Source organism: Heptranchias perlo, chromosome 20 (genome assembly GCF_035084215.1).
Source record: "Heptranchias perlo isolate sHepPer1 chromosome 20, sHepPer1.hap1, whole genome shotgun sequence".
In the NCBI taxonomy this organism is placed as follows: Eukaryota; Metazoa; Chordata; class Chondrichthyes; order Hexanchiformes; family Hexanchidae; genus Heptranchias; species Heptranchias perlo.
The window spans coordinates 39,495,996-39,521,986 of record NC_090344.1 but is presented as its reverse complement, the minus strand read 5'-3'; the positions used below and the strand labels follow the sequence as shown (position 1 = coordinate 39,521,986).

The 25,991-nt window shown below is 44.4% G+C and overlaps 1 protein-coding gene across 10 annotated transcripts in view; it reads left to right on the top strand.

Annotated features, from left to right (window-relative positions):
• aak1b (AP2 associated kinase 1b) overlaps positions 1-25,991 on the top strand; it is a 94,290-nt gene that overhangs the window by 19,912 nt on the left and 48,387 nt on the right. For all 10 annotated transcript variants that reach the window (XM_068001057.1, XM_068001060.1, XM_068001058.1 and 7 more), the window contains exons 4-10: positions 3,416-3,558; positions 4,883-5,004; positions 13,698-13,779; positions 15,850-15,982; positions 17,728-17,831; positions 18,626-18,705; positions 21,662-21,816. In XM_068001057.1, coding sequence (XP_067857158.1) covers positions 3,416-3,558; positions 4,883-5,004; positions 13,698-13,779; positions 15,850-15,982; positions 17,728-17,831; positions 18,626-18,705; positions 21,662-21,816 — 819 coding nt within the window. The remainder of the gene's footprint in view (positions 1-3,415; positions 3,559-4,882; positions 5,005-13,697; positions 13,780-15,849; positions 15,983-17,727; positions 17,832-18,625; positions 18,706-21,661; positions 21,817-25,991) is intronic.

Genomic DNA, 25,991 nt, shown 5'->3' with positions numbered 1-25,991 from the left:
AAAAGGCTAGTTCCGGGTTACTTCCTTTACAACTATGGAACTTCCTCTGTAAGTATATGATCCAAAATGCTCACTCACCAGGAGAGAAATGCTTCAGACTCGAGGCATGTTCATACAACATTGAAGCTTCCTAGTGCTCTTGCTTTGCCTGTTCTTTGTATGGCAATGCCAGTCATCGTCACTTGCTCAGTCGTTACAAAAACGATGGTTCTGAAGGGTGAGTGTTTGGCAGTAAACCAGTCCTCACTTCATTAGAAGCTTTTATATTTATATAGTGTGTTGCTCTTCCCTCTTTTATTTTCAGTCCAACGCAGTCATGTTGGATTCTTCTTTATTATGCAATTGCTAAAGCAGTGGAAATGAAAGGATTGGGCCCCATGCATTAACTGTACTGAAACCAACTCTCCTTATCCAAGAGCACATTCAAAGACTCACATTTTTGCCAGTCTGCACTGTCATCTGTGCCCCCAGAGATTAAGGGCATTAATAATATGGAGTGCGGCTGGAGGAGGGAGACCCATGCATCTTCTGTTGGCTGCACTCCTGTAATATAACATTAGAATAAACCTCCTTGGTTTTTCGTGCTGCTTAGGTCTGAGAATACCTTGGGTGTCTTCTGTGCGCATGTAAATCTGGGACAATGCAGCGGCAAACGCTTGTGCACATGACGAATGGATGTTCCTGTCCAAATTCATGGGGCGAGTACAAAATGCTGCACTTAATCACAGCAAAGAAATGACCACTCTTTGCTAAAGCTGCTCAGCTACTAGCTGTTGGAGAGCAGGTTTGGGCAACTTGCCCACATATTTTTAATGATATGAATTCCCTTGCTCCATTCCCTTGACATACACTTGGCTTGCGCTTTGCGGCTGCCGGACGTTGGGAAATGGCTGTGTGCAAAATTGTAGGCGCCATCACCTCGCTTGACATTGCAGTACGTTAGGGTTCCTTCTGAGCAGTGGATGGTGATTGCAGGTTTCCTTGGATACAGCTGCATGTTTCTGTGATCCAACTTGTTTTTGCAATCTTCAACACCAGAAATTAGTGTGTTCTTTTTTCTGGCATTGCCGACACTAGAAAGTCTGTCCTTATTTTATTTCCAGCAATTGTTCTTCCTTACCACTCGCTTTGTGTTTATCTATTTTTACTGATGGAGAGGGCAGGCAATACTGTTTGAAAACAATTGTGTGAGAGCACCTGTAGGGTTTCTTCCTCTGAATTTTATTTTTTTCCCAAACACCCTGTGGTGAAGCATCTGACTGAACGTACTCATAGCAAATGGCTAAATTTGGGAGCTCAAATTGTGGAGAATTATGGGCGCAGTCCTGTCACGACTTGGTACTTGATCCAATGCTGGCTTCTTGTGCATCTTGTACTGCCTTCGCCCCACCATTGGTGGCAGTCTAGGTCCTAAGCTGTGGAATTCCCTCCCCAAACCTCTTCGCCTCTCCACCTCTTTTAAGACTCGACTTAAAACCTACCCCTTTTACCAAGCTTTTGGTCACCTGTCCTAATGTCGTCTCCTTTGGCTCAATGTCAGTTTTTTGTCTCCCTACGCTCCTGTGAAGCGCCTTGGGACGTTTTACTACGCTTTAAGTTGTTGTTGTGGTACAGTGCCTCAAGCAATTATCCTGTCACTCTGTGGCGTAGTACACGACGGTTCCAATACGTTGGCAAATTCGCTGTATAGAACCCCAATCAGAACGGAGAAGGGTGACCTCTCTTTTTCTCCCCGCTCTTCCCCACCCTCCCCCCTGCCCTGCAATTCACTTGTTTTAAGTGTAGTAGCAGCAGCCTGGACTTGCAGGGAAGTCTGAAGGTGGCTGGGGTGAGGGAGGGCCAATTCTTTTGATGAAGATCTGGGAGATGACTTTGTGCATGTTAAATTTTTTTAACCGTTTTTGTGCTAAAAATGGAAAAGCTTTCCGTTCATTTTTATATTTTTTTAAAAAAATGTTATTGCCAAATGGAGAGACTAAAAGGGATTTGCCCATCACCGATTTGTCTGAAAACTATGTTTCCTCATACACTAGATGTTACAGTACTACTTTAAGTATTGCCCTGATAAGGGGGTATTGGTTGATGGCACTTTGATTTAATGTAAAGACAGTCCCCTAGATAAAGCTACTGATCCCAGGCAGTTTGCTTATGCTGACCACTTATCCCTTTGTAGACAGGAACATTAGGGTGTTGCTGAGGCTAGATCTGTCCTACAGTTTATCTTAAAAAAAAAAAAAATCCTGCGTTCTGCTCCGCTTCAGCATTATCTCAAAGTCCATTGTTCAGCTGTAGACTGCACAGTGGGATGCTGTAACTGAATTCCAATAATCCTGTGGCCTGTGAAATTGCTCTCTGTGCGATATTCCTCTGGATTGGAAGCTGTGTAACTGGATAATTTTTCAACCAGTTTCCATCTGCTACGCCCTCTTTTGTGATCATTGCAATACATTGTTGTCATGTTTAACAAACTTTGGACACAGACTTGCAAGTCTTTAGATATTGGCTCCCACTGTGATCAACTGGGATTAAACTGGTCTAGAGGAAGAGCTGAATACTAAAACCTCTAGAAGGAGGAGAGCTCTCATGTCGCCATGAGTAGGTCACACTAACTTTGAAATGCTGAATCCAGCCTGCTGGACAACTAACTGTTAACTTGTGCTACAGGAGAAAGAATGAGAGAGGGGTATCAATCCTAAGGTCTTGCCTAATTTTGTGATTATTCTGATGCCTGCCTGAAGGATTGACCTCTCCCATCCCAATGGTATGGCTGAGGTGGAGAAGCCCATACAATGATCCGGCACTTGGTTGCTTTGCATGAACAGGAAAGAATTGTCCATCTGTCCATCAGTCCATCCACTTTCTTTCTCTTCTCCCCTCCCCTCGCCTCCAACTTTAGTCTTTCCGAAACGGTAGATGTAACTATCTTATGAGCTGTGTAGAGGATACAGACAAGGAAAGCCATTCAACGCATCACGGCTCAACCATTCGGAATGAAAAACCTACAACTCCCCCATCAGGCCATCCAGTTTGTTCTTGAAGGACGCTCCAAGTGCTGAGCACTTTTTAGGTCAAGAAATTAATTGTGACTTCTGACCTAACTTCATGTCTCACCAGTTGTGCCCACTGGTCCTACTGTCACAGCTTACTTAGAGGGGAGTGCTGCGAATTTACTCTGTATCATTTAGTACATTACATAACTCTCTTAGGCCCACTCACAGTTGGCTTTCTTTCAAGGCGAAGGAGCACCAGTTTCTCTACTCTTTCTTCAGCTAAGTTGAATCTTGGTTGGCTATATTGTTGCGATGGATCTGGGTGGGCTATATTGTTGAGATGGGTCTGGGTGGGCTGTATTGTTGAGATGGGTTGTTGGGTTGTTGGGCTGTATCGAGCTGTTGCCCTCCTTTTCTTGTTACAGGAGGCCAAGTGGTGAACCTGATGAACCAGCGGTTACAGACAGGTTTCACTGAGAACGAGGTACTGCAGGTATTTTGCGACACGTGTGAAGCAGTGGCGAGGTTGCACCAGTGCAAAATACCTATCATCCACCGGGATTTAAAGGTAATTGAAACTTGCTGTGAGAGATCCGACAGTTCAATGAAATATGAAGTGTAGAAGCTGTTAGCCAGTCTGCCAAACCTGTCTTGTAATTGACTGAAGAAAGGCTATGAGAGAGAGAGAGACAAATTGATTAAGACTTTTTCTTAAAATTTCCCCATCTCCAACATGCAGAACTCACAAAGCGGGAAAGAATTGCTTTGCTTGCACCACGTGCAGCAACATCTCAAATGGTGACGAGTTCATGAAGGTTTTGTTTGGTTGGGAAAACTTTAGAAACACATTGACAATGCTGCTATACATGGTGACATGCAATACTCCCTACTCCCACCTTCCCGCAGTGTAACAAAGTATTGTTCTGCCAAGGGTCCCCTCCCACTGCCATGTACCACAAATAATGAGTTGTGAGCACAAAGCAGTGTTCTGTCCTGTTTACAGTAGGGGGTCCCCCTCCCACCCGATCCCATATAATGAATCGTGAGTATGAAGCAGTGTCCTGCCATCTAATGCCTGTAACTTCTCTTCCTTCTCCTATGCCCCCCCCCCCCCCCCTGCCAGAACCCCAGTGTAATGAATCATGAGCATGCGTTAGTGTGTTTACTAAATGATGGAGCCATACTTCTTTCCCTCCCCAGTATGATAAACAGTGAGCGCAAAGCAATGTCTTACGACATGGTACCTTACTTGTACCCCTCTCCCTAGTGTGGTATATTGTGAGCACAAAGCTGTGTCCAGCCACATATCAGAGCAGCATGTTTTTACAGCAGTGCTGTGTGGTAATTATTTGAGTGTGTTTATTTTTGAAGAAAACAGATTTTGACAGCTTTTGTGATGGTTGAGTTGCTAAGTGTACTGGCTAATGGTGACTTGGGTGGGTACAGACCAGGAAGGTTACAACTTGATCCCCGTTCCACGGTGTGTAAGCTGATCTCAGCAGGAGTGAGCTGATGGTCAGTGTGCCATAATTGACCACTGCACTTGTGGGTCCAGGAGGAGTGGGGGGAAAGAAAGTTATTGCAACCGGGTTTTTTTTTGCTGTTTGCTGTTCAGCGACTCCAACTGGGCAGGTTGAGCATGGTTGCGATTTCCTCCACAGAACAATATTCCCACTGGCAGCCACTGTCTAGGCTCAGAAAGCTGGAATGGCGAGCTGCAATGGGAAAGGAGAAAGTTGGAGGAGTGGAGGACTTTTTGCTATACTAAATATAACTTCGGGTTTATTCCTGCGAGTTATAGATTTTTAAATCTGTAATATATGTATGTGGTGGAATGATCTCCACCAGCTGGATGGTTCTCTTTGCTAAGTATTTGTAATGTTTCTCTTTAGGTTGAAAATATACTGCTTCATGACAAAGGGCATTACGTCCTCTGTGACTTTGGAAGCGCAACCAATAAATTCCAGAATCCTCAGGTTGAAGGAGTCAACACAGTTGAAGATGAAATTAAAAAGTAAGTGTTTGCATTTTTTTAAATGTTTCTCAGTAAATTGGTAACTGATACTTCATTACAGGGAACCTATCAGGGAACTAACTGAAAATTAGGTGCAGTAATGTAGTAGTTATGGTACTGGGCTAGTAACCCAGAAGTTGAGTTCGAATTCCATCGTGGCAAGTTATCAAGTTGAATTCACTAAGTCTGGTAATTTCTCGGCTTCCAGTTTGTCATAACAATCGAACTGGCTCACTGATGTCCTTCAGGGAATGGAACTTTGTACCTCGTCTGGACAATTGACTAATAATGCCGTCCAATGAGTCACCATGAAGCAAGGAGATGGTTGACCACCTTCTCAGGGCAACGAGAGGCACTAAATATGGCCTTGCCCCATCCTGCCAACAAATATGTTTGGTTTTAAAAGTAGGTGGTTCCGCATCTGAAAGAGAAAGGACGGCTAACTTTTTGGGTTGTACTGTTGCGTTCCACCCAAAATATTAATCATTCTTTGTTTCCAAGGATGGCAGATTTGAGCGTTTCCAGCAGTTTCTGTAACTTTTCTGGCAATGGATGCAGCCTTGCGATCCTAAGGGTTTGTTTGTGATCAACCTGGTATGTTTGTGGTTGAGTCTTTCTCTGATTTTGCTGGCAGATTTTCAGTCGTTACAGGGCAGGGAGTAGGGCTAGGTGTATGATGCTCTCACGGTCTTGCAAGCAGCGTGAGTTCCTTTGGATTTGTTCCCACTTCAAAACTTGTCATGTTACTTCTGATGAAACGGTTTCAGCTATGAATTATTGAACTATAGCTGAGTGTCAAAGATCACATCGAAATGCTTGCAGCTGAGGAGATGAATGGCTGCACCGAGTGACCAGCACTACTGATGATAATGCATATTTTACACTGAATCAGCGTGAAATACCTGCACCATAGCTCCAACGTACTTGGACTTCAGCAAACTCATTCTTCTGGATTCTCGGTGACCTTCCAATGACCTCCCTTTCTGGTAATATTCAGTGACTGGAAGTAATCAGGAAAGAATTATAATATGTGGGTATTCCCACTCGTGCTAAAACATTTTTGAAAGCTTGGGCTTGAAAATGATCCTCTGTAGCATTAAATGGAGTCACTGTTGCTGTCAGTTTCAGTGATGGATTGCTGTTTATGAATGCAGTTTCAGTACCGAACGCTGTAGAACAATGTCCACAGAAACACAAAGTTGCAGAAATATTTTGAGCAGGACCTTGTTGCAGTAACCTTTTCTAAATTCTCCTCGTGGACTATTTCTCCTAGCCAGCAATGAAATCGGATTTTACTTTCCACAAGCAAGACTGACGGAGTAACTCGCCAGTCGCGTCCCCTAGGAGTTACAGTGATCCTTGCACACAGTTCAGATCCTGTTCTCCAGCAGGCTGGAAAGTGCTCTTCAGACCACGGAATACTCTGTACCTGAAATGCTCTTGTCATAAACACCATTATTCAAGGGCAATGATCTGCAGTTCTCGCATGGGGAGAAAAACAGTTGAATCACAGTATTGAAACTCCGAATGTGAGTGCAAGCCCTGGGATGACATAAAAATGAAGCTTGTTGTATTTATAAATTGTTGGCATTATTTATAGGAAATTGCATACATTATAGGTAAGGTCACTTGTATTCCCATTTTTGTGAAAAGCAGAACTGCGGAATGTGATTCCCAAAACACTGGCAAGAATCCTGTGTAATAAAAACAGAATGTGATGTGTTCAGTTACTTGCAAGCCAGTAGCCCTACTGTTAGGCCAGGTGTCGAAGGGGGCTCGGCCCGAGGTCACCCTGCCAATGATTAGGCTTGGCACTCCCAATCGAGTAAAACAAGGCTTTATCGTAACATTAGCAGAATCAATAATACACACAGTATTCAAGCAACAATTAACAGAATCAAGGTCAGTATTACCCAGTCCAAGCCTCTGGACAGCAATGCAGCGTGGTAGGTCTTGTTCAGATCTGCTGGGCTCGATTTTCCGATGTCCTAGCGGGTGCGTTCGTGGCGGGGGGTGGGGGGGGCTCCGAAAATTGGGGATTCCCGGGGCAGGTGCGGAGCCCGGCTCCAACCCGCCCACTTCCGGGTTCCCCAATGATGCGCGTAGATGCACGCGCAGCCTCCGCATGTGGGACTCCCGCCGGCGGGATCCCACTTAAATCAATTAATTGGATACTTCAGGTCGTTAGGAGACCTGATTTGTAGGATATTTGAGGAGGGGTGGGATTTTCAGGTCAACTGAGAGTGTTTCCCATACTGGGGGAAACTCTCCCAGTTGAAATGGACGTGTTGCAGTCACCAGCCCGTGGCAGCTGCAAAGGTCCATTTGACAGGTGGTGGGGGGAGACCCTCACTCATTGCAGGAGGCTACTCTGTCATTTTGGACAAAGTTTGGCCTGCACCACCCACCTCCTAACACTAAAATTCACCAACTTGCAACCTCAACTCTGGTGTGCAGACACATTTACCTACCTTGCAGACCCCCTCAAACATACATCTTCCGGATGGGGGCCACCGTAGCTGCAGTCATGACCTCCTCGGAGGACGAACAGCATCACCAGCCACACCGCCCACCTCTGTCACGTGGAGCTCCACAATTCAGTGCTGTGACACATCCACCTCTCCAGCAGGAGGGAGGGCAACCGCAGAGAGAGATGCGTCGCAGAAGGCACTACCCTCACCACAGGGTCGACAGACCGAGGCTCAGCTTCCTGGACCTCTCTGAGGAGCAGTGCATACGGAGGCTCAGAGTCAGTCGCCAGGTAGTCGTGGACATCTGCAGCCTCCTTAATGACGAGCTGCTCCCGGATGGACCGAGCAGCATCTTCTTACCTGTCGCTGTCAAAGTCACCACTGCCCTCAACTTCTTCGCCTCCGGATCCTTCCAAGGTGCCACCGGGGACATCACCGGAGTGTCTCAGTCCTCTGCACACAAGTGCATAAGGCAGGTCACCGACTGCTTGTTCTGCAGGGCCTCGCACTATATCAACTTCCCCATGAATGACCTCAGCTAGATGGAGAGGGCAGTGGGATTCCACGCTGTGGCTGGCTTCCCACGGGTGTAGGGTGTAATTGATTGCACCCATATAGCGATACGAGCACCTCGACACGAGCCAGGACTGTTAATCAACAGGAAGGGCTATCACTCCATGAACACTCAGCTCATCTATGACCACTGCAAGAGATTACTTCACGTGTGTGCCAGATACCCTGGCAGCTGCCACGATTCCTTCATCCTCAGGGAGTCCAACATCCCGCCCCTCTTCCACTCACCCAACACCCGCAAGGGCTGGCTCTTCGGGGACAAGGGATACCCCCTGCACACGTGGCTTATGACACCTCTGAGGAACCCCACCACCGAACCACAGATTCAATATAACAACAGCCACATCGCTACCAGGTCGACAATTGAGCAGGCCATAGGGCTGCTCAAGATGCGCTTCAGGTGCCTTGATCATTCTGGGGGAGCGCTTCAATACGCGCCACACAGAGTGGGACGCATTATAACCGTCTGTTGTGCCCTGCACAACATGGCACAACAGAGAGGGATGCCGCTGGAGGAGGCCCCATCCACATCTGCCACCCATATTGAGGAGGAGGAGGAGCAACCCATGCGCAGAACAGCGGCTCACCTGGCTGCTCGTGATGCCAGGGAGTTACTGATATGTGAACGGTTCTCCTAACATCAGACTGTGTGAAGAGTCCAGTCCTCGTCACCTGGACAGAGGAGCGGCCACACCAGCCCCCTCCCCTGCCCTCTGCACAAAACAGTGGTGCAACTACACCTACGCCCACTGTAGAATGACCCAATGGGTGGCATCAAGCATGCGTGTTCATGGTCAACCTCATGAAAGGGACTTATTGCACAAGCCAGCCAAGAATGGGCAAGACGTGGCAGTAGTGGTGATAATATTTTGTGAATGTGAAAGAAAACAAATATAAATAAAAAACATGACAAATCGTCAAACATCCTTGTGCATCCCCTTTATGCTCACAAAACCTTTGCCTTATGTTTACGGGAACCCCTACGTGGTGCTACCCCTTTGGCTTCAGCAGAGGTAGTGACAGGTTGCTGTTGTCCATGCCCTGACCGATGAGATGCTTTGCGCGGGTGCCCTCTGGGTTTCGGTGCCCATGAGGACCCCTCCAAAGACTGCTCCCCCTGCACCAGTGCAGGGGCAGACTGAAGCACCTGGAGAGAAGGCAGCACTGCGGGTACTGGTTGAGAGGGGGGCAACGGGTGAGACGTGGAAGCGCTTTGAGTGGCGTCCCCACTTCCATGTCCCCTTTCGCCATCATCCCTCTCCTGGGCCTTCTGGCATCTCTTTTCCTATCAAGGCAAAACACAGAGACGTGATTGAGTGATGGTTGCATCGTGTCACTCTGCATGCATGGGTGGGGGTGACCGTGAGGGAGATGCATGGGAAGGTGCGTATGAGACATAGCCATGAGATTGTATGAGGATTGGGTTGCGTGGTAGTGTTCGAATGGGAACTGGGGCGGTGATTAAGTGCAGGCAAGGTGAGGATGATGGTTGAGTGGATGTGAGGAGTGATGCGAGAGCGTTGTGGTGGCAGTGCAGAAGGAGTTGTGTGGTGGTGGAGGTGATGTGGAAGATGGAGTGTGGGAGAATGCGTAAGTGTACTCATTTTGGCTGACCAGGTTAGGTCATTTAAGCTCTTCTTGCACTGGACCCAGGTTCGGGAGGTGTTGCTGCTGGTGACCCCCTCTGCCACCTCGAGTCAGACCTTCTTGGCAGAGGCAGGCCACTTCCTCCCGTCCGCTGGGAAAAATGTTTCCCTCCTCCTCCTGACCCCATCGAGCAGCACCCAGAGTGAGGAGTCTGAGAACCTTGAAGCAGCCTTGCCTCTGGCCTGTTCCATGCTGCCAATTTGGTTGTTTGCTGCAGGAGGAGCATTGGAGGACTGCCCCTTTAAATAGGGCTCCTCCTGCTGACAGCCTGTGATACGGGTGCGCAGTGCGCCCGCTGCACAGGTCTGGAACGAGAAACCCAGAAGCCATGGTAAGTGCCTTCAATTAGGCTGCGATCGGGTGCGGAGCACCCCGAATTCACTGAGCGCGTTGCCCAGTCGACCCTCCGCTGCCAACCTGCCTGCCTCCTAATATCGGGCCCGCTGTGTTTTGTTCTTTTCACACTCTTTCATTTATATCATTGCCTTTGTCAAGTAACAAGGTTAAGGCCTCCTTTGAACTTGTCTGACAGTTAACAAGGTTATCTAAAACTATTGATCTAACACTAGGTTTTAACCATCTCCAGCCTGAGAGGAGATGCTCCGAATTGGCAAATCAAAAAATGACAGCTCTCTGGAGATGCGTTCTGTCAGCCTCCTGGCTGGATGAGACCCACTCGGATGGCCTAACGCTTTGGCCTATCTGTGATACATGCTCATTGTGCCAAGCAGGAGCTGGCATCTTTCCCTGGAGAGTAGGAGGTTAAGGGGTGATCTTATAGAAGTCTATAAAATAATGAGGGGCATAGATAAGGTCGATAGTCAAAATCTTTTCCCAAAGGTAGGGGAGTCTATAACGAGGGGGCACAGATTTAAGGTGAGAGGGGAGAGATACAAAAGGATCCAGAGGGGCAATTTTTTCACTCAAAGGGTGGTGAGTGTCTGGAACGAGCTGCCAGAGGCAGTAGTAGAGGCGGGTACAATTTTGTCTTTTAAAAAGCATTTGGACAGTTACATGGGGAAGATGGGTATCGAGGGATATGGGCCAAGTGCAGGCAATTGGGACTAGCTTAGTGGTATAAACTGGGCGACATGGACATGTTGGGCCGAAGGGCCTGTTTCCATGTTGTAACTTCTATGATTCTATGATTCAATGGATACCAATCTTGATGCAGCAACGCAATTTTGAAAAAAAAATTCAGTTGCAGCTCACTCCTCCTGAGTATTGTTCCCCATATAATTAATTTGTTGGTTCTGTATTTAATTTCAATGAATTTTAATGAGGACAATAAGGAATATGAGGATGTTTTAGTACTTCCATTGTGTTATGCAGTGTCTCTTAACTCTTTTTGAGTTGACTGATGAGCATCTTAAATAGTTCTTCAGGTGACATCATATGTTATGTTCAAAGTAGGATCTGCGTCCTAAGTAGTTTGCTTCTCCCACTGAGACATTGAGCTTTGGTGAATGTTTAGTTCTGTCACAAGGGTGGCAGTAGAATTTCAGTAACGTGTTAATGGTTGGCGAGTGAAATCTTCCTATTATGTCCACTCGAACTCTGAAAATTACTGAGCAGTGCATTTATAGATTTTCTCCTTCTGAACCCAGGCTGTGTCTGAAGAGAGCTGTATGCAGTAACAGTAGAGTGAAATACCAGTGCTTATTGGTGTGGTAATGGCAGTGGCCGTGTGGGGAGCAAACTGAGGTCATGAGTCAAGTGTTGCAATTAAGTACTTCATATAAACATATTGGCAGAATACCAGAAGTTAAGTGTTCTCCCCCACCCCCGGTTTTGGCATCAGTTTGGTTATTAAGCCAAGGGACAATCTTGAAATAAAATCTATTTCAGGTTTAGCTATGTACAATGCTATAAAAGCTTTTTGTGGCCTCATAAAAGGTGCATTTGAGTTACAAGTGCCGTTGATGCACTGTTTTCTTCCGATCAACGGCCATTCTCAGAGTAAACAGACCAACGTGCACAGAACCGATGGTAGAGCAAAGCCGTGTGTGTGTGTGCGCGCAGCTGCCAGCAGATCAACAACCTTCTCCTGTGGCATGTGAAAAGCAGTGAGCCAGTTTTAATGTGTATCATGACCCAAAATAATGTCATGACACATGCACACTGACTCACGAGACTGGTTCAGTGTCACTTTCCAGGCTAGCTGCATCCATGTATATTTTTTTATTTTCTGCCCCCCCCCCCCCCCCCCACAACCCCGGTCCTCATCCGGCCCAATGCATCTGCTTCTTGGCTGGGGTGGGGGGGGGGGGGATGGTCAGAGAGAGAGAATCTTGTGTTGTTCTTTGCTTCCACTCATTGAAAGCTAAGCCTAGGATCATTGCTTTTCTCTTCGATTCATTTTAACCAGTCCAAAAAGATGTCATTTCCAAAAACATTTAAGGAGTTATTAAGACTAAAGCACGGAGGAAAACGTCGGAGTTAGTCCAAAGCAGATTCTGAGGAGACTGAATCTCCATTTTCCGAAACTCTTCAACGGGGAGAGTGGGGGCAAAGGGCAATATACACACGAGAGCAGCACACAGACGTTGGTTTGGTGTTGCTGTGCCAAAACTCAGATGAAACACAAAAGCATCGTAATAGAACGGAAGGACTCAGATCCTACAGCCAATTATGATCTCATAGGTGTGGAAGCACAAAAATATCTCCAGACTTGTTAAGCAGCAGATTTGGTATAAACAGTAATTCTCAGCATGCCTTCTGTAATACTTCTTGAAAGAAAAAATGTTTTTGGCTGATAAATTTGAAGCTCTTAGAATCAAAAGAAAAATTCTCGGAACACATCAGTTTTATTAATACCAATGAACAGGCTTAGGCTTTCTGTTTTTGAAGTGCTGCAATTTCTCACCATATATAGAAATGTATTGAAGGTAACATGTATATAATACGTCCCCATTTCTGAGTCAAATCTGTCATTGCAGCTCTGCTGAGAGTAAGAAGCTTGATTTTAATATGGCCTGACTGTACCACATGCTATCACCAGCGTGCATAAGTATAGAGTGGGAGATACTGGAGCCAGACAAGCAAATAGGGCCGGAGAGACAAGAATAGACAGGCGCATGGCACCAGGCAATGAGTGGGTGCGTGCACTTCAGATTGATCTACTGTAACATCCATTGGCACTCAATTGTGTATAAGGTGACCCCTCGACTTTCAATCTCCAAGCAGTGACTGAGTTAACTGTTGCCCGAAGTCTTGCAGGAGAAAATAGTTTCCTGTTCCAAGTATGAATAGTTGATGGGAATTGTCATCAATCTAATGAACATGTGGCCATTCTTCAAATTAAGAGATGTGGGATGTTGATAGTTTTGACCCCGAGGCTTATTCTTGTCTCTTTTTAGGAATATCATTTGACTTTTTGACTCTCGAGATCCAGAGAGTCACAAGTGTTTTAGCTTATGTGAGATTTGCCCCTCCCCCATTGCATAACAGTGCCAGTAAGAACAGCTTGCATTTATGTAGCACATTGTCTCAAGTGGCTCAAAGCGTTTCACGTACAATGAATTACTTTGAAGTGCAGTCATGGTTGTTATACAGGCAAATACAGCCACAAATTCCCCAAAACATCAGTGAGATGAATGTCCTGTTTATCTGTTGTTGGTGTTGGCTGAAATGGGAATGTTGGTTAAGACAGTGGGAGAATTCCCGGCTCTTCGTCAAATAGTGCCATGTTTTTACAATGTTCTTGAACAGATAAGATGGGGCCTCATTTTAACAGCTCTTCAGAAAGACAGTATTTCTGACCATGCAGCACTCTGTCGGCACTGCTCTGGAGTGTCCGTCTACACAATGTGCTTAAACTGGATTATAATTAGGCAGCCAGATTTATTCAAATAAAGCTGATTTTTTTTTTAATGTACTGAACAATCCAAGTGACCAAAAGAAAATCACTCCTGACCCTGGAGAACTAAAAGCAGAAGATCCAGTCTGACCCACATAAAGTAAATGCTGCAGCCATCATACCCACTTCTTGATATTTTTCAGGTACACAACGTTGTCCTACCGAGCTCCTGAAATGGTAAACCTTTATTGTGGCAAACCAATCACCACAAAGGCAGATATATGGGTGAGTAAAGGGAAGCAAATTTGTGTGTGTGTTATGAATGAGAGCACTTGTGTGAAACGATATACTTGCTCAGGCATTCCCTAATTCTGCACTGTTGATGTAATGGGAATAACTGGACAAGCAAGTACGGACAATTGATGGACTACACGGCTATACCAGCAACACAAACAAGCAAACTTGCATTTATATAGCGCCTTTCACAATCTCATCACGTCCCAAAGCACTGGACAACCGGTGAAATATTTTTGAAGGTGCGTCCACTGTTGTAATGTAGGCAACACGGCAGACCATTTGTGCACAACAAGGTCCCACAAACAGCAATGTGATCAATGGCCAGCTGATCTGTTTTCGTGATGTTGGCTGAGGGATAAATACTGGCCAGGACAACTCCCCTTCTTTTCAAATAGTGTCAAGGGATCTTTTACGCCCACCTGAGAGGGCAGGCATCTTATCCGAAAGACAGCACCCTCCGATACTGCAGCGCTTCCTCAGTACTGCACTGAAATGTCTGCCTAATTTATGTCCTGAAGTCTCTGTAGTCGACTTGAACCCACACCATACTGATTCCGAGGCGAGCTAAGGTTGACCTCAATAATATTGTAATTAATACCCATATTGTCAGGTCTGCAAGAGTCCTGCTATATTGCACATTTTACGTCAGTGTGAAGCAGTTTCATCTTCGCACTGATGCAACATCTGTTGTGTAACTTGGGTATAATGTCATCCACGTAGGTTTTTGGTAGGGGATGTGAGGCTGCCTCAAGTAAGTAGATTTGCAGTGGTTCAGCTTCACTGTATAACTGGAACTGGTGGGACATGAAGTTCTGACAGTTTCCAGACAATCCATCCTGGGAACTTATTTTAATAATATTAGCAAGGGAACCAACTGTCCCAATTAACAATTACATTTAATTGGCATTACAACAGTGAATGGAGCCTTGCATGTACCTGTCAAACTGGTATAGCTGCATCTTAAATAATAATTATAGCTGTGAAGTATTAACATTCTGCAGTGAAGAGACTGCTCAACTCTTGATAGCTGGAACTATTGTTGGCCTGTGGCGGGGGGGCACGTGTGTTTTTTTTAAAAAATTCTCTCCCCATGGAAAACCTTCACTCTATATACATGCAGACTTTACAATCTTCGCGACCAGACAATCTCACAAATGCTTTCCCTGCCATCTTGCCGAAGCATTGACTTAAAAAATGATCACTGGCAAAATGCTGCTCCAGGGGAATGCAGTGTTGCAAGATATTACTTTTCATCAGTCACACTTCATAACGTGGGTTTACCCAACTGAGACAATCATGGGGGCAATTGTGGCATTTGGAGACTCTTTGAATGGATCCGTGTGCGCTTCCTGATCGGAGTACTGCAGGGTGGATTCACTTCTTTTAATCCTTCATTTTTTCCCCCTTAATTTAACGGCGGTTTCCATACTGCTGCAGTTGTCGCAGAGCATTTACAGGAGGATGCACTAATACACTGAGTTTGTTGATGCAATGGGACTTATTAGTATAGTAATTAAGATTGACATATCTTGACAACTCCAGAGCCAGATGGGCTAAGTTGTAGCTGTCGAGTTTTCTACATTAAAAAGCACCGTGCACATGTGCAAAAACAAGCCTTTTCGCACATGTACAGTTTTTTAAATGCAGCAATCAAAAGGCCAAGTTTGGCAGTCGTCTTTTTGAGTTACTAAAATTACTGGTCTGCCCCTCTGAAACAGGGCTGGTCTGAAACCTCGCAGGGCTTGGTTGGAATGTGCAGGGGCTACCCTATCTCCCCTGGGTCGTCATTGGTTGGACCACTGTTCAGGAGAACCTCCTGCTATTTTCAATAATTGCCTTGCATCGCCTGTAACGTGAGCAAAAACAAATGGCCCCTTTTTTTTAAAAAAAAATTTTGATTCCTAATTTTTGATCTAAAAATGATTGGGAAAACTACATCAGTTAAGCCAATTACCCCAGAAGACATCTGTTAATGGTTGAGTTAACTCTGAAAGTCATTTGACCGTTTTTTGTCTTTGATTCTGAGTCTGGTCATGATTCTGTTGTTTTCTCTTTCAGGCACTCGGATGTTTACTGTACAAACTCTGTTTTTTTACACTACCATTTGGAGAAAGCCAGGTTGCAATCTGTGATGGGAGCTTCACAATTCCAGATAACTCCAAGTACTCCAGCGAGATGCACTGCCTAATAAGTATACACTGTTAAACTTTTTTGTCTGTTTCCCCTTCAGTTTCTGCTGAGTTCCTTTTGAGGACTGCAGCAAAACTCAAACACTAAGATTAAAAATGCAATAGGATAGGTTTCCAAAATGTATTGTTTGATTGGATCAGTAGTCAAATCCAGCTTCAGAATACACCATCATCAGAAGTTGGCATACTACTAGTTTGACATATGTTCTGTAAAAGTAAAGCAAAGGGATGTGTGCGTTGAAAGCTGGAAAGGTTTGCCTGTAGCTGAAAACATTGAATTTTCAACAACATGGGGATATCAAAAAGTTCAGAGCAGTGTTAGTCATGGCCCTAACTTCCCTTTACGTATAGTCCTTGCCAGATTTGGTGTTCCATGTGCCTTGCGCCTCTATTCATGCCCTACTCAGCTGTTGGGATGTTGTGAGCAGAGTTTCAGTGCTATTCCCTTTCCTTTTCTTGCTGTCCAGCTAAAGAAGGCAATGGAATGCTTATACGGTGGCAGAGTTGCCCTAGTTTCCATGCAGCAGGTGAATGAGCCGATTTTAAAATACAACTACTGGTCCCGTCGTTAGTATTTTCCTTCCTGTATGGGGAAAGTGCCTAACCTCCACTTTGCAACTGCTCACAGTGGCACAATTGAAATCAAGAGCTGAGCGGGAATCAGTGGTATAGATGCACGTCCCATCACTCTGTGCAGCATGTTACACCATCCCTGAGAGCAGCTTTCAGGCAAGACCTTGGTTGGAATTGCAACCGTTGTCAAAAAGTGAGTGTACCACTGGTGAGGAGCATGCTTACAGGAGGACATCATAGAAGTGCAAAGCAGATCCTTTCGGAGGGTGTGTGCTATCTGTTTTGTTCAGCTGAAACTAATGAATTCATGTACATTGAGAGAAGCTTAATTTTTAAAAAAGCACTATTTTAAAAATGTTCCCTCATATTTGGAATTCCGCTGCTTCGTAGATGCGGAATTAAAACCAGGCATTTTGTTAAACTAGACTAAAGCATTTTTTTCATGCTGAAAAGAAATAGAACAGGAATTAAAGCTTTTAAGATTGGTGAAGGATAGGTATATTGATGGGAAAGGAATTGAAAATATGAAATGTATCTCATCTACAAATAGATTATTGAAGTAATGATGTGGGCTGTCATAGTGTGATGTCTCACATGCTGTGCCACCGTAATTGGATGTGAATTTGCACCGACAATTCCCCACAGGGTCACTGTTTGACTCAGCTGCACTTTAAGGAGGAGGCTCCAGGGGATGACTAACCTTGTGAAATGGTGCCAATTCTGGGTCACTCTCATTCACCTCCCAGTGGGCAATCCGAATGGTGTTGTTTCAGGCCTCTGAGAAGGTCGAGCTGGGAGAAGATCGTGGGAATGTTGCTGGGACCAGAAGGAAGCTGGACTGGGAGAATAAAGTAAAAAGATGGCAGTACTTGGGTATTGACCCATTGTGGCAATGTAAGAGCACTGAACATGGGCAGCTGTGATTGATTTCATAACTGCTTGTGTTCAAGAATGGATCCTTTACAATGTCTCAAAGGTGTTCTCTGTGGTGGGATTGGGGATGAAGATATGTGAATAAACATGCCATGAAATTGAAAATTGAACCCGTCTCTGAGCACGCAAAGTCAAAACAGTTTTCTAGTGGTACGGAAAAATGTGTTTGATGTTTCCTTAATACTGAAGCTGCTCTGATGCTGGTGTGAAACAGTCCACTGATGCTGATTTCACTTTGCAGGATTCATGCTCGAGCCAGACCCAGATAGGAGACCCGACATTTACCAGGTGTCTCACTTTGCGTTTAAACAAATGCGGAAGGAATGCCCTGTCCAGAATTTCTGTGTAAGTCAAGAAATAATTTGAAATCTGTGTTGCATTAAAATCATATGGAAAATGTCACATTAAACCAACGTGATATCCCACTGAAACTTACAACCCACATATATTAAGGACAGATGGTGCAGTGACGGGACAACATGTTTCAGCTCCAGTGTTCTGTGCCATGGAATTGAGAAACCCCGGATTCTGCACGTGAGTCCTCACGTGATGAGTTACTGATCTTATCCATCAGGGGGATGCGCCAAGTGAAAACCCAGCACTTCTGAACATGGCAGTGAAATCGGGCAGAAATTGTACACTCACAGTCCAAAGCAAGTTACTGACCTCACATTGGTGCACTTCTGTAACATTTCTTTAATAATAAATTGAATTACAGCAGTGAGTGGAGCCCCACATGCTGCCTTGTAACTGGAAAACAACCTCTGCGTTATCTGACTGCTTGACAAATTCCAGTGGGTTGTTTCATGATTAACTGTGCCCAAAATGTATGTAGAATTGTAGTTCTGAACTGATGCATATCAAGTGTCGGAAATACTTGTGGTTCTTCAATGGGTTGAGGAAACCAAATGAATATGGTGCATGTGCACATGCACATCCTGTTGATGCCTCTTATGGGACGATCTTCTGAGGCTAAACCGTTCTGAGGTGGTATGGACCCCAAGTCATCAGATTCAGTAGTTTGATCGGGGAGAGAAAATGTGAGGAAGCATGTTCAGCCCTTGATGCTTGAGTTGTGGTGAAATTATGTGTTTGTTGCTTGGTTTTCCTATTGATTTGACGATAGCTTTGTTCCACAGAACTCTCCCATTCCAGTCAAGCTTGTTGAACCAGTAAAAGCCAGTGAAGCTGCTGCTAAGAAGACACAGCCCAAGGCGAGGTTAGCTATTTAGTACATCATCTTGTGTATAATTAAGTGGAGGAGGCGCTGCTTCAGTGCTTTTGAAAAAGCAGTGTCAGGCTCTTGGGTTTGGTATTAAATCTGAATGAATGGACTACAAATATAGCATTGCCAAACATTTTGGGGTAGTTTTGGGTTAGCCTTGTTTTCCCCGCACCACAATTTGATTGTTCTCTCCTGAAGGACTGACTCTGCACCACAGAAGTGGCTAACCTCCAAGTGCCAGCCTAGACAATAAACTCTGGCAGGCTACTTGACTCAGATCTTCGCACAGTGTCCACACAGATATTTCCCAGCAGATAAAAGAAATTTAGACCATGCCTTAACACACCTCCAAGTGGTTTACATACAATTAATTACTTTGAAATGCAGTGATTGTCAGGTGGACAAACGTGCAAGTCATACGGTGCACAGCAAGATCCCACCAATGGAACTAAGAATGGAGTTGTTCTATTTTGGTGGTGATATTTGAGTCATTGGACAGCGACCAAGAGCAGGAGGCTCCCACTTCCCAGGTGCTGAACCCATTTGTTGCTCCCCTACTGACCAGCGAACCTAGGATCATAGAATGATGCAGCACAGAAGGAGGCCATTCAGCCCATTGTTCCTGTGCCATCGAGCACAAACCGAGGATCGAACCTGATGCCTGCCCGTCTTGGTACCTACTTCCCACCCGAGATACCTTTTAATGCCCTGCTTCCTCATTAATTGAGGCACTGGGGAGACTGGGCAGCCCATTTACCTCACTTGTAACATCTGCATGGAATTGTTAAGCAATTACAGTATATTTATGCAACTACCTTGCAGGTGTGATTTACTATGTGCCTTTAAATAAAAACTGCTGGTAATATGTCATTTAAGGGGGCTGTTTCCAGTTTACTTCAGCTTCCTGCAAAGTGTGAAGAAGCTGAATGTGTACCAGTGGAATGTTTTTACTGCAACTCTGAGTTTTATAATTATTTGGTGGCGCCATAGTTTGTGCATTCACACACCCAGCCACGGAGTGCCAGAATGCTGGTTTGATCCCTTCTATTGTTTCCTGATGTGGATAATTAATTCCTTTGTCTGCCATTGTCAGTGTTCAGTTGCTGAAGTGGTGAGAGCAAACAGAATTTTCAATCTCGTGACCTGCTTTGACACACATACAGGTTAAGGTGGGTCAAGAATCCTCTTGCGGATCTCCCACTTCTGTTCTGCCTGGATTTGTTGCCCTCTGCTGCTCGGCAAGTTGCCTTGCATTTCCAGTACTCCTGTAGCTGGATACCAGCAGAACTCTCCCTTCTGTGTTTTATCCCCCTATGGTCTGCAGGACATTGCTGCAGCTGCCACTACTTTGGTGCCCATCCATTTGTATTGGGTAGGGATGAAGCTTATGATGAATGAGAAGAATTATTATTAAGGATGTAGTAACAGGGCACTTTGAAAATCATAATATAGATAGGCAGAGTCAACATGGTTTTATGAAAGGGAAATCGTGTTTGACAAAAATATTTTTAAGGGTGTAACTAGCAGGGTAGATAAGGGGGAACCAGTGGATGTAGTATATCTGGATTTTCAAAAGGCATTCGATAAGGTGCCTCAGAGCAGGTTGTTACAAAGATTAGTGCTCATGGGATTGGACGTAATATATTAACATGGATTGAGGATTGGTTAACGGACAGAAAACAGAGTGTAGAAATAAATGGGTCATTTTTGGGTTGGCAGGTGTAACTCGTGGGGTGACGCCAGGATCAGCGCTTGGGCCGCAACTGTTTATAATATATATTAGTGACTTAGATGAGGGGCCCGAGTTTAATGTATCCAAGTTTGCTGACGATACAAAGCTGTGAGGAGGATGCAAATAGGCTAAAGAGATATAGACAGGTTAAGTGAGTGAGTATGTGGCAGATGGATTATAATGTGGGGAAATGTGAAAATATCCACTTTGGTAGGTAGAATAGAAAAGCAGAATGTTTTTTAAAAGGTGAGACACTAAGAAATGTTGGTAGTCAGAGGGATTTGGATGTCCTTGTCCACAAATCACAAAGTTGACATGCAGGTACAGCAAGCCATTAGGAAGGCAAATGGTATGTTAGCCTTTCTTGTAAAGAGGTCTTGTTGCAATTATGTAGGGCTCTGGTGAGACCACACCTGGAGTGCTGTGTACAGTTTTGGTCTGCTTACCTAAGGAAGGATATACTTGCCTTAGAGGCGGTGCTACGAAGGTTCACTAGATTGATTGCTGGGATTAGATTGTTGTCCTATGAGGAGAGATTGAGAAGACTGGTCCTATATTCTCTGCAGTACAGAAGAATGAGAGGTGGTCTCATTGAAATGTATAAAATTCTTAGACAGCTTTACAGGGTAGATGGTGAGAGGCTATTTCCCCTGGCTGGAGATTCTAGAACTAGGGGACATAGTCTCAAGAAAAGGGGCAGGCCATTTAGGACCGAGATGAGGAAAAATTTCTTCACTGAGGGTTGTGAATCTTTGGAATTCTCCACCCCAGAGGGCTGTGGGTGCTCAGTCGTTGAGGATACTCAAAACTGAGATCGATAGATTTTTGGACACTCAGGGAATCAAGAGATATGGGGACAGGGTGGGAAAGTGGAGTTGAGGTAGAAAATCAGCTACGATCTTATTGAATGGCGGTGCAGGCTCGAGAAGCCGTATGGCCGACTCCTGCTCCTCGTTCTTATGTTCTAAGAGATTGGGATTTGACCAGGTTGTTAATGTGGAGAACACAACAGGGCAGATTCTGGGGACAGAATGGCCTCAAGCATTCTATAATTCCCATTCTTTGACTGAGTATTTGTGCTTGAGCTGTCTGCAATCCTCCTGATCAAGACTGCTGCTTTTAAAAAAAAAAATGGGGAGGAGGGGAGAGAGGCATGTTATGTGTGTTGAATTTTGGTATTTTGTTTTTTATACATTAATTGTTGTCCTCACTTCTCAGGCTTACAGACCCAACTCCTCCCACTGAGACCTCGATAGCTCCTCGCCAAAGGCCCAAAGCTGGGCAGGCCCCAGCCAACCCAGGGATGCTGCCGATTCAGCCTACACTGACACCACGAAAGAGGCCATCTACCCAGGCAGTCATACCACCAGCAGGTCTGAGAGAGTACATCCATGTTCTTTGCAGTTTGTAGCCATGGCTGTTTACTATTCGCCTGGTTATTGTTTTAATAATATTGTTTAATATCAACTTTTGCCCTTCACTATATTTGCCTTGATAAATTAAATTGATGCGTGGATAGTGAGAATTTAATACAAAGTTAACAATGTTTGGTTCTTTTTTAGTGCATGCAAAGTTGGTGCTGTTCAAAACTTTCTAACTTGATGTCCAACTACAAAACCTTCCATATTGGGGTATACACTTATCCATTACAGTATCCCTCAGTTTGGCTGTTAGTAGGTGAAAGAGAGCAGCCCAAGATGGCTTTGTCTAATCCCGCCCCCCCCTGCCCCCACCTCACTCCACACATTTTTCTCCCTTGCCCCTGCAATGAAGTATGCTGATTCTGTTTCTCCCTTCCTATGAACCCAAGGTGGAGATTGGGGAGACTGCCTACAGGTGGATTTTATATTGATATCTTGGTATTGCAGCCAGCAACAATTTTAAAGGAACCCTACTCCACAGCCCCAGCTGGGGATCGCAAGATAAAGACAGATAAGGAAGGCCATTCAGTCCATTACAGTTTATCCAGGAAGCCTCGTTAATCCCCCACCTCCATTAAATAATTCCAGCGTTTTCTCCTCCACTATTCTACCTGGAAGTCCATTCTATGTGTTAGTCAAACTTTTTGTGTGAAGAAGGACTTCCTGACCAGTCCTAAATTTGGCTTTTACGAGTTTGAACCTATGTCCCCTTGGTCATACTCTTGCATTTTAATTTGAAATAATTTTCCAGATATACCTTCTCCATACTGTTTACTATCTTGTATACCTTTTATAAGATCACTCCTCAGTCTCCTCCTTTCAGGGCTGAGAAGCCCAGGTTTCTCCAGTCTTTCCGAATGTCCAAGCTCTCCGATGCTAATGGTCAACCTTGTAGCTCTTCTCTGCACTACCTCTGTGACTTCAATATCTCCCTTGTGCCTGAGTCCCTAGAATTGGATACAGTCAAGCTACGGTCTGATCAGATCACTATACAGTTTGACTATGACTTCCTCTGACTTTTACTGTACTGTTTTTGGCTATATAGTTCAGCATTCCATTTGCTCTGCAGCAGGTGAACATGTTGAGTGCAGGGTCTACTTGGACTCCTAGATTTCTTTCAACTTCATCCTTAGCTACTTCAACACCATTCATGGAGTCATGGTGTGGCCCATTTTTTTCTTCCTGTGTGCACTACTTCACACTTGCCCATATTAAATTTCACCTGCTATTGTTCTGTCCATTTACTTATATCGTGCAACCCATTTTGTATTTCCCGTGCCACCTCAGAATCATCTACCCCTTCTAGTTCGGTATAGTCTGCCAATTTAGCCAACTTGCATTGCGTTTCTGGATCTCAGTCGCTGAAGTAAATTTGAATCAGTGCGGTCCCAATACCAATCCCGAAGCGCTCTTTCTCCCCTCCCCACCAAAGAAACAACTCTGTCACCCACTCTTTTCCAAACATCAACCAATTCTTTATCTAGTCCCAAGGTTTACTTGGAAACACCACAGCCTTGAGCTTAAGAACAGCCTTTTGTGCAGTAAACTGTCAAATGTATTTTGTAAGTCTAAATGCACCACATCTTGGGGCTTCCCACTGGGATATCAATGCCACAAAAAAAGTCAAGGAGGTTGGTTAGCAGCATCATCCCTTTCTGAAACCATGTTGACTACTGTTAATTAAGTTATTATTGTATAGGAATTCACAAGTTTACTTCTGACAAAAACAGAAAATGCTGGAAATACTTAGCAAGTCAAGCAGCATCTGTGGATTTCTTCCAGTTCTGACGAAGGGTCATCGACCTAAAATGTAACTCTTTCTTTCTCCACAGATGCTGCCTGACTTGCTGAGTATTTCCAGCATTTTCTGTTTCTATTTCAGATTTCCAGCATCTGCAGTATTTTGCTTTTTGTTTTCTGACAATCCATTCCATTATTTTACGTGGCATTAACATAAGACTAGTGGGTCTGTTGTTGCCTGCGACTGCTTTGTTGCCCATTTTTGATAATAAGCACGACAGTGGCCTATTTCAAATCTGTTGGTACCTCCCAGTATTCAATGACTCCCTCATAATATCAGTCAATCTTCTCCCTGTCTCCCTCAGTATTCTGGGATAAATATCATCTGTTGCTGGGGATTTGTTTTGAGCCTGTTTTGCCTGTCTAGGACTTTCATCTCATTTATATCAAAGTTATCAATTCGACTTGGGAGACTCTGTCAGAAAAGGACCAGAAGAAGTGGAATGCAACGCTGTAACTATGGTCACACAATGCCACAAGTCTTTTGACAACTGAATATGTAAAACCATTCTAAAAACAATCCAACTTTTTGGTCAAAAAAATGTTAGGTTACAGAGGCGCATCATTTCTGAATGTACCTTCCAAATTATATTTTTCAGTCATGAAGTATATTAAGTGCCCATCTCATAAGCAGAAGACCAGAGCTGTTTATCTGTTAGTTTGATTTCTACCATAATTTTAGCTGCCTTCGATAGAATAGGATCTGAATGACCATGTCATTTTTTATAGTATTGAGTCATGTCCAAGTTGTTGGATATGATTACTGTCTTATTAGTAGTGGAAAATTGTTCACTCTTCAGTTAGTGACAAATTGGATGCTTTGTTTCCAGGAGGCTAATTCCCCCGGTCAACAAACTCTGATCAGTAATGATGTTTTGGTTGCAGATTTCTCAAGGACTCCCAAGGATAGGGTTCAGCTTTGGAAGAGGGAAGACTTTGGCTTAGCTTTCACTTAATATCAAGTTATTGTTGATGAACTTACTTTATAGTAGGCATTACTCTTGACCCTTCAAATAAATTCCAGAGCTTGTACATTCCATGGATGGTTGGCTTCTTGGTCAACAAGTATAATAAATATAGTATTTAAACTCTCTTTGTGGTTAAGGCACTGCAGTGGGGTTTTAAATGCCCTGCCCCAGAGTGGGCAAAGCAAGCAATCAGACTGCCTCTGGGAGAGACTGCAAATTGACTTCAGGCACTTCCCTACCAGGGGGATAAATGTTGGCTGAGTTGATCCATTAAGTTCATTGTTGGACAACTCCTTGTTACTGTGTTCAGAGAGATTTTGGGAGGGGTCTGGAAGCAGGTTGTTTGCCTGCCCCCTCAGCTGCAAAAGCTGCATGATGTGAATGAGGCAATTGGAGAGGAGGAAGGGCTGTGCTTATTGAAGAACAATGTTCACTCAAGCAAGCAGTTGCAATTCTTCAAGAAACGATAATCTTGGATTTAAGAAATTATTTTTATCAAAGACAAGCTAACTTGGCCAACGGTAACTTTCTTTCCAGCAGTGAATTGCCCCTCGATACAACAAAGTTTAAAATGTCAAAATCATATATGTGTATCAAGTATTTCCTGACTAAATAGGTTTCCAGCTTGCTGTCAAAGCAATTATGCCCCACTTAACATGTAATTAGGCATGTGGCATTATTAGATTAAACTGTCAAAAAGCATTTGTTTCTATTCAGTTGTTTTCCATGTCTTGGGTATCTCAGCTCAGTGTGTTAAAGATACTGGAATGGTTTACTGCTTTGTTTTCTGTTTTTGTTGCACCAGTTTCCTTTGAAGCCCACGTCTTAAGCTGTTGATTGATGTACAGATCCTCTGATTAGTATTTATTGGAGTGATATCTGACTGCTTGTTTTGCATCCTGACTTCATTTGTTGCTTTTGGCTTGTGAAGCTCTTTCCATGTTCGTTGCTTGTTATTGTACAATTTTGACCAAGCTTGGCTGTAATTAATGCAGTGTGAATACAGCAATGCAGCAAAGTGGAGCTTTCAGACATCTTGGTTGCACCCTTTCATAACATATTCAAATGAAATATCACCCGCACTGTCCATTATCTGTTGTCAAAGCCTCACTCATTACAAGACTTCAGTCCTGCCAATCCCTCCTTAATTCAGTATTTCACAGAACTTCTCAAATGTGGGATTACATAGTGCAGTTTCAGGCAGAAGAAGACCTTCAGTCCATTGGGATGCTGCTCTCACCTCTTGCCTCCAAATTCTCCCTCCATTGTATTTTTCCTTGTCCCCATTTTATTCATACTAATGTTATCAGTGCTCCTGAAGATTCTACATTCTAAGCTGCAACTATATCTTCTTTGGCT